Below are 9,092 nucleotides of genomic sequence, written 5' to 3'. Positions count from 1 at the left end.
AAAAAAACAACATACAGTTTCTATTTTCAAAAAAAAAGCAAAAGGTCATCCTTCTAATACTGGGAAACTAAAGTGATTTTAATATGCATGTTCTTTAATATTATATCCTTTAGTTTTTATCACAGTTTTTGGAATTGCAAATAAAGTCATTGAAATACCACCTTAAACAATAGCAGCAAAGTCAATGCTGTAATGCAAACACAATTTTCAATATTTTCAATTTCCTCTGTGCACATGCAAATCAAAGTCTGAGTTAAAGCCGCTATCCATCTATGGATGCTGCTATTCAGCTTCTCCTTTGCTATAACTTGATCAGGTAAACACCTGTAAAAATATACAAACTACAGCAAAAGTTAAGTTTCTATCACAGCAAGTGGTAGAAAGTCCGTTACTGACTGCCATCTGCAGAGACAGTCATGTCAGCAGACAGGTCAGTGAAGGCTTTCCACTACAGACCTATGCATACTAAGTTCCTCCCACCCTGCCTACATCAGTGGTGTGCCAGAGCCCACCTTCAGCTCACTCCCRCACCCTACACCTGCCACTACTACATCTTATGCTCTCTGCCTCTCCACACCACAACGTTTCTCCTCCACCAGCCCAGGCTTCCCTGAGACTCTGGCTGGCCAGCTCCTTCCACCTGTTTTGGCTGGCCCAGGACCAGCAGCTGGTGCGGTTTGGGGATGCAGTTGTCAGTGTAGGTTATGGGGGTGTAAAAATTGCACATCAACAGCTGGGGAGGAGGAGATACTWGCCAGAGGGAGAGGAAGAGAAACTGATTTTGGTGAACTGGCTAAAGTAAAATGAATACAAACCCCAAGAGCACTATAAGAGCAGTGCTGGAGAAGACGCAAACTTTACATGCTGCTGACAGCTGCTTATGTCTGGTGAGMGKRGAGAGGAGGAGAAAGGAGTGTGTTTAATGGGAAAGATAGAGATGGAAAGAGAGAGGGCTAACTGCCTCTAAGGGCATTTGAAGAGACAGATAACAGAAGGACTACAAGCCCATTTTAATGGCTTACTGCTATGCTCAGTCTCATATTGAGAATTCTGCTTTTGTAGGAAAGCAGCTACTAGGATGAGAGATGCTAGGTGCTGTACAAACATGCACTGTACAAACATCATTCTGTTCCTAAAAGCATAGCACCTTAATTGGGATCTAGACCTCAAAACTGTACACAACCACAGGAAAATATTCTCCTAACTCCTTSCATCTTCTGAATGTATCAGCTCCCTTACATTGAGTACTCCACCCTCAACACCTGCCATAACTCCATGTTTCCACCAGAGACCCTTGGTGCAGGCACAATAACTCTCTTATGCAGAGTTGCAATTCTGCTTTGCAGGCATACCTACCAAAAAGTTTCTATGTCTGGCATTGACAGGCTGGCTGCCTCTTGGGGTACTTAACATGGAAGTGGTTCCTTCCCCTCTCTAACTTTTGATCCAGTTCACCTGTAGTTGTAATGCACAAGTATCGAGGAATGTGCCCATGCACACCACCTGCTTTCTGCCTTAGCTGCTGGGCAGAACACAGAGCCCRGGGATGGTGAGCACAGAGCACGAGACATTTCTATGGCCGGGAGGTGCTTGAGGAGAAGGTGSTGGGGAGAAAGACCTCATCGCTGGGCCAAAAGCCCCAGCCGACCTCGCTGCACTTATCCCGCACTGGTGTTGTAGAGAGTGACGCCGGGAATGTCAGCACAGGAGGGTCTTCCAGCTCCCGGCCTCTGCTGGGACGGCCGGACCTCCCTGTGCAGGCAGGGCCCGTGTCAACGCCCCGGCAGCGGGGCCGGGCCGGGCGGCGGGCTCTGATCCGGTTAGGGGGGATTAGCGTGCCGGTTTAAAGGCCGGAGCGGCGCGGGGAAGGGGTGCAGGCGCGCCGGAGAGGAAGCGGCCGCCGCCGAGCAGCGGGGCAACTCGGCCGGCAGCGTGTGAGAGAGCCCGGGGGCGGGCCGGGGGCGGCCGTCCCACCGCCCCACCGCCCCGCCACCGCCCGGGGGCTMCGGCCCCGGCGCCCTCGCTGCCCAGACGTAACCTTTTGTCCTCATTCCCTGCGCGCTTCGGTAGTGTAGACGATGCCAGCCATCAACATCGAGGACCTGAGCGAGAAGGACAAACTGAAAATGGAAGTGGAGCAGCTCCGGAAAGAAGTGAAGCTGGAAAGGCAGCCGGTGAGCGGGCGCGGAGAAGGGGCCCGAAGTTGCCCGGCGGGCTGGGGGGCCGGGTGTGGAGCGGGGAGCAGCTCGTTCCCCCCCGGGCAGGGGTGCGGGGGCTCGGGCGGCGGTCAGGGGCACGTCGGGTGGGGCAGGGGCAGGGGTTGGGGGACCGCTCGTCCCTAGAGCCCCGGCTGTTTTGGGGCGGCCGCAGTTTGCACCGACGGGTCCTGCCACCGCTCTGGGCCAGGGACCGGGGACGGCGCTGYTGGCACAGCGCCGCTTACATCGCATAGGAGCGCCGGTCCTTCCCGGGGGTGACTGTGGAGCCGGGGGGACGGAGCGCGCCACCCCCTCCATAAAGTGGCCCGAGGGGCTGGCATGGGCCTGCCCGCTGCGGCCATTCCCGGTGGATCCCGGCCATTCCCGGCCATTCCAGGCACCCCCTGACTTCCCCTCCCCTCGCGTCCCTGGCGCACAAGGCCGGCACAAGGCAGCCGTGCCAGGCGAGGGAGGAGTACGTCCCGCTCTGTTCCCCTCTTGTGTAGCAGAACTGGGACGTGCTGGTGCTCGGGGAGGGGTGGTCCTCCCTTGGGAAGCCAGGGGAGCCCTGTCGCGGCACCACACCCTGCCCTGGCCCGTAGCTGGGTCTCGGCCGCTCTCGCCCCGCTCCCCGTGCTGGGCAGTGCCCAGGGGGAGGGCAGGAGCCAAAGCACTGCCCGTGCCGAGCCGTGAGCCCCCAGCCTTGTTCTGTAGAAACATTTACACTGATTTACACTTATCGTTCCTTTCCACAAGTACTTTCCCGTCGAAAGTTTATGGTTGTGTATATTTTCTCTAGACGAATGACGCGCAGAACTGATCTTGCTCCACGAGGAAGATAATATTCTTTTTTTTTTTTTTTTTTTTTTTCCAATTCTGCATGCCAGCAGAAGCAAACTACACCTCAATAAACGCTTCTAGTTAGGATTAAAAATACATTTTTATGTGGGAATCAGTAGCATTAGTCACACTAATTACATTGCAGATCTAGGTGTTTAGCCCAGAATATAAGAATGGCCAAGTTATGTTTTGGCTGTAAGTATCAGTGGTTGTAAATGTTACGGTACAGACTAAAGCGCCAGCAGTATTGAGGGCTCGACAGCCAACTGGTATAGATACCTATATCATCTCTCAGAGCATTCTAAGATAACTGAAGTACACTCTGCAGAATATAAAGGTGTTGAAATAATAATAATAATAATAATAATAATAATAATAATAATAATAATAATAATAATAATAATAATAATAATTTTAAATACTTGTCTACATTTTTGGAATAAACCAAAACCCTGGAAATTTTTCAAGAAAATGGAAATTTTTCAATTTTCCTATAGTAAAGCACAGACAGAATGCTCAATTTTACCAGTGCATTGTAACAGAATTTTCACTGTGAGAATGAAATCTATGTTATAGTTGCCACAGTTCCCTGGTACCTGTATGGGTATTACAGGGACAGGGAAGTACAGAAACCACATTTCTGTTGTTAGCAGAAGTAAAAACTTCAGCCAAAGTTTTCTTGACCTCCACTAAGGCATTCACAGAATAAAAAGAAGTGTCCTTCTGAATGGAAAAAAAATTTCTAAATGTGTATTTAAGAAGGCATTTTTCTTATGAGTGAAAATTATTCTGGTAGTGCTGCCTGAAGTAAAACAACCCCTGGTCATGCATATGCTTTGGCATGCAACTTTACTGTGCTATAAAGTATCCCAATTTGAATGAGCAAGGTTTGCAAAGTACAGAAGAACAAGACAGGTGTAGTGGGATTTGTAGGTCTAACTTTGCTGTAAGGCACCTAGCTCTTATTTTATGCACCCTTTAATTGGGAATTAACTTCATTCTTTCTGATGGCTCAAAGCTTCATTTTGCACAGGCAATGCTCTGTTGTCTGTGATACAGCAGGTAAATTCATTGGTTCTCTTGTAGTTTTACTTTTGAAATAAAATATAATTGAAAAGGAGAGAAGGGGCCTTAAATTAGAAATAATAATCATCTAGTGGMCTGGTCAACAGCAGGTTCCTGCTGCTGACTCTGCACAGCTGTGCTGCTGTAAGGACTGTGGGTTGGAAAGGAGGAGGTGGGGACAGAGCAGGATTATGTCCTCAGGCATGACAGGTATTTGAGCATCTAGGGACAGTTTCTGCTGACACAGGGAGCAAGAGATGTGTGTGCACAAGGAACCTCAGGAGCCCCAGACGTTCACTTGTGCACTCKCAGACTCCACAGACACCATTTCCACATGTGCTGCATGTGGTCCATGCCAATGAACAGAAACTAAACACATTTCTTCTCCATAGGGGAGAGGCTTACCTACATCGGTGCTAGTCTGCTATGAATATCATGGGAAGGAAGTGCTATGCATGTTATAGTCTCTTACAACATAGCAGACTGTTCTATTATTCAAAATAACCCCAGGTAACCAGTAAGTAAATTGTCTTTTCTAATTAGACTCTCATTCAAGGTGCATCATTGCTATAGCAGAATTGCAAAGTATGAATTCTTATTACCACTGAAAAATCATTGCTGAATGTTTYGTTTGGGAAAAACACATAAAGTCATAAATACTTTGAAACCGAATTGAAAGTTACTGACCCTGAAACTATTGACCATGTCATGCTGATGCTGGGGCAGACTGTGASCAGCAGCTTAATAAAACCAGATTGGCTAATTAGGAAGAACGCAAGTTTAGCTATGCAGAACTGCAGCTCAGAGTGGCATTTACATTCCCAGAGATACTCATGTTCTGTCAATATCGGGCTGTGAAAAGAGAGGAAGGAAACTGACTCTGCACGTGCTTAGTGCTGTCGCTGTGGCCGGATATTTTATGCTTGGAGGGAAGGTGAATGAGAGAGAATGTAAATTCACGAGTTTCCTCCTCTGATGTACATTTTCCCACGACCGTAACGCAGCCACTGCTCTGTCCTTTTTCCCTCGAGGTGTCCAAGTGCTCTGAAGAGATCAAGAACTACATCGAGGAGCGGTCGGGCGAGGACCCGCTGGTGAAGGGGGTTCCCGAGGACAAGAACCCCTTCAAGGAGAAGGGAGGCTGTGTCATCGCGTAGGAGAAGGGACCCCGCGCCTGCCCCCGGAGCAGACATTCCTCCTGTACCCCTAGGGAGTCACTAGCGTGTCCCCACCGCCGCCGGTCCGTGTCGAACGAGCACAGGAGCGGATTTCTTTATATTTTCTATTTCCCCTTACAAAAATACAGAAACCCTCGCGAAAGCTGCCGCGCCCCGCGCCGGCCGCTGGGCAGGGGCGGCTGTGCCCCGTTCTCGGCGTGGCCGGTCCCTGTCGCCGCGCGGGGCCCTGTCGCCACCCGCTTGTCGGTCGCTTCATGGCTGTTCGCTGGCATTAAAGAAAACCTGCCCGTAACCCGAGCGCTGCCGTGACTTGCTGGGGGGGCAGAGGAGCGGGAGGAGGGACGGGACGGGGCGGGGCGGGCAGGGGCGCCCCGGRCGCTGCCCCGGGCTGTGGCYGGAGCGGGACCGGGACCGGGATCKGYGGCCATGGCGCTGCGGGGCGGCGGGCGCTGGGCGCGCCTGGGCTCTGCGCTGCGAGGCCGCAGCTCGGGGCCGCGGGACATCGGGGACACCCCGCAGCACCGCGACCTGCGGGAGACCCTCAGGAAGGTACCGAGGGGGAGCGGGGAGCGGCGGGACCGTGGGACACCCGGCCCGTGCGGKAGCGAAGCGGGGCAAGGGCAGCCAGCCGACAGAACGGCTCGGGGTGTGCTTTAATAAGTAAACTTCCCTCCGCCAGTGCCAGAACGGAACCGCGTGTTCCCTGCCCGTGACCCGCGGGTGGCAGAGCCCTGCCCGCCTGTGCTGCCCCGGGCGGAGCGAGGGCTCGGTCCTGCAGGGCAGAGCTCGGACACTGCGCCCGTTCTAGAGGCGCACGGATGGACATATAATGAGAGACTCCTGCAAAACTAAACCATGAATTGAGGAAAGGGAGCGCTTYTGGTAACATAGTGTGTAAATTGCCAAATGGCAACCTGCAAGTAACAGCAGTGCTGGCAAGTTCTGCGTATTCCCCTCAGCGCAGTCAGTGTCACCTGTAGAACACCGTGRTACTACTTAGAGCACCTGCCAAAGGCAGAAATCAGCCCGTTTGGCTGTAGGGAGCCATGGTGAGGTGGCCGCAGCGCTGAGAATGAGACATCCACCTTTAAACTGTGACCCGCTGAGAAAAGTGCTGAAGTCCAGTACCTGCTGCCAGGGTCAAACATTATTGCGGCAACCACATCAGAGGAAATATACAATTGGTTCAGAAAAATGTGTTAGGGAATGTAAAGACTTATCTCAGATTGACCTGTAGGTAAGTTTCCAAGTTCTAGCTGGTGGTGCAGTGCTCTGCTATAGTTTCTTAAAAACCTGCTCTTGATTTCCAGATACTGACGTTTTTACATGAGTTTGGAGCTATGCTGTCCTATCTTTCATGGATGCTTTTAAAAATTAGTTGCAGAATCTTATATTTCTCTGGAAAAACTTTTTTCCAAATTTCACCTCTTCTTGAGTTCGCTGCGGACAAAAGATAGTGGAGTTACTTCTGAGTCATGCAATGTTTACCTCAGGTTTGTGTTTCTTAGGCATTAGCTTTCACAGTTCCAGTGTTAAAATATCCCAAACCAATATAAATAATCAGGTTTTCTATCACTGAGATCTGTTATCATTGAGGTTTGGGAGTAGAGGTGCATTATCTGTGTTATAAAAAAGAAACCTGAGCAAGAAGTGAAAGAGATGCATGACCTGTCAGTTTCTTAATAAATTATTTACATTAGTCTAAATTCCTGGAATCTTTGCAAAACAGAAATAAGATGCTACCAGTAGAAGAACCAGTAGAAGACACTGGAAATGAATCATCCTCTCTCATCTGGATTAATAGTTGAGAATTTTGTAGCTCATACCATTGTTTGAAATTTGTGCTGATTCTGTCTGGACAGAGCCTTCATGTGTCTGTGTATCTGCAGAGTTATCTGCCCAATGAACTTCTTCCCTGGTACACTGCTCCTCATTATCTGAGGCACTACAACTGCATTAATAAAAAAATCAGTGTCCTGAAACACAGAGGACAAGGCCAGAACTTGTGARGGCAGTGATCTGGAAGATTTTAAAAGTCCTGCTTCTTTGTCATGGAYAGGTTAAGTACACATTGTTTTGTATCTCAAGTATTTGTAGCTGTGTATTTATTGAGGACAGGGCAAGTAGCTATATTATTGTCTGCTGGTGCAGTGTCTGCTGCTCTGCTGTGTGACACAATGCTTTTTTCCCCAAAACTTTCCCCTCTCTTGTTTTTATGCTCTCCCATGCCTGTAACAGTAACAGTATGCTGCTCTACCTTGCTGGATTCAGTGCAAATGATTGCATCATGGGCTAAGAGGGAATGTGATGCTAWATTTATCATATAAAGTGCTTTGATGAATAAATATGTTGTAGAATAAATCACATTAGGCTGTATAAACCTGATTTTTTTCATTGCCCTGCATTCTACAAATTACTTATGTAGCATTTATTTTAGATTTGATCATATTCGAAAAAAAGAAAAATCACTATTTATGCCAAATCCAATCTAATGTTCACACAATGCTTCTAGTAATCAGTGTTTGTTTTGGCTTAAGTTAAGCCTGTCCCCAATGACTTTAGGATAAACTGAAAARTAAAGTCTTTGGGAGAGAATGATCATTCAGTATCTGCAACACATTTTAAGTATACCTGTTATGTGTTCTGGGACACCTTTTCCACTAGCTAAATCCAGATGCAACTACCAGAGAAATCAGAGAAATGAGCAGTGCAATTCCATGAGTGAGAATTGGGGGATTTTGTTTGTCTGTTTCCATTAATTTTAWTTTTTAATATATTAAGTTAACGTAGTTTAAATGATCTATAATTTCTCAATTATTTCTCAATTGTTCTGAGCAGGATGAGGAAGAGACTCTTATAATTCCAGGGGGCTGTTTTTAGCAYGGGTATTGAAATTGTCCTGTGAGTGGTTTCCTTTACAACTTTATAGGTCACCACCCTTCCTCTTGGAAATTGAAAACGTAACTTTTCCTTAGCTTGYTGAACAATGCTTGCAGTACACTGCTATCCTACAGCTTGTTTCASTAATTAGTATAACTGGTTTGAAGGAAAAAGATTTAACTTACTCTGTGTGTGTATAACAGTGTTCATATACATATAGAATGTATATGCGCTGTCTATTTTTCTCTTTGTCCAGCATTAGTAGTAAAAAACTTTGGAAAATGGGGAAGTCTGACATATATTTTGCTAGAGTTGCATATAATATAAACGATATTTCATTTTATACTTGTGTTGTGTGTCTGTGGGATGAGGATCTCSCCCATGACAGTGAGACTCCACCAAGGGACACTGCTACTTGATTTGCCACGCTTAGCTTGTATGTCATGAGTTTCTGCTTATTAATATATTTATTTTTGCAAGAGTKAATGTCTCTTCACTTTAGTGCATGTAGGATCTGAATTTAATATTGACACTTATTTTAACTTTCTGGTAAAAATTGTGTAATTTTTTAGTCAAAATAGTAAGGCTCTTTCTGGCTACCTGCAAAATACTGAAGGGTGACCAGTATTAATGCTGGAGCACCTTGGATGGAGTTGGTTTATTTATCTTTGTAAGAAGTCATAAACCCCTGTCATAGAATGGTGAAGTAGTAATTTGCTGGAATTGCTAAAAAATTGCTTAAACATTAGTTTCTTACTAAATTGGAGGGCAGAAAACATGCAGCTGAATATGAAAAATACACGACTGGCACCTATAATTTGAAAGCCTAATTTATTGTGTGCCTGAGTTACAAGCTCCAGGAAGAAAGCAGTTAAATGTGACATTAGTAAGGGTSACAGATTCCATATTGATTGCCCTTCTGTCTAAGGGA

At 47.3% G+C, this 9,092-nt stretch overlaps 2 protein-coding genes across 2 annotated transcripts in view; both read left to right on the top strand.

The window, feature by feature from the left end:
• The first annotated feature begins 1,812 nt into the window (after positions 1-1,812).
• On the top strand, positions 1,813-5,573 carry LOC130582580 (guanine nucleotide-binding protein G(I)/G(S)/G(O) subunit gamma-11). Its single transcript, XM_057381376.1, has 2 exons — positions 1,813-2,174; positions 5,135-5,573. Exons 1-2 carry the CDS (start codon positions 2,079-2,081, stop codon positions 5,258-5,260), a joined length of 222 nt encoding a protein of 73 aa, XP_057237359.1. The 5' UTR covers positions 1,813-2,078; the 3' UTR covers positions 5,261-5,573.
• Positions 5,574-5,665: 92 nt separating this feature from the next.
• The window catches only part of LOC130582575 (probable acyl-CoA dehydrogenase 6), a 76,261-nt gene continuing 72,834 nt past the window's right edge, over positions 5,666-9,092 (top strand). The window contains exon 1 of the mRNA XM_057381371.1: positions 5,666-5,830. Coding sequence (XP_057237354.1) covers positions 5,708-5,830 — 123 coding nt within the window. The 5' untranslated portion in view covers positions 5,666-5,707. The remainder of the gene's footprint in view (positions 5,831-9,092) is intronic.

This window comes from Malurus melanocephalus, unplaced genomic scaffold, assembly GCF_030028575.1.
Source record: "Malurus melanocephalus ecotype Western Australia unplaced genomic scaffold, MMel_1.1 scaffold_508, whole genome shotgun sequence".
NCBI lineage: Eukaryota > Metazoa > Chordata > Aves > Passeriformes > Maluridae > Malurus > Malurus melanocephalus.
Note: the sequence above shows the minus strand (reverse complement) of the source record. Positions and strands in the feature narration are given on the sequence as shown.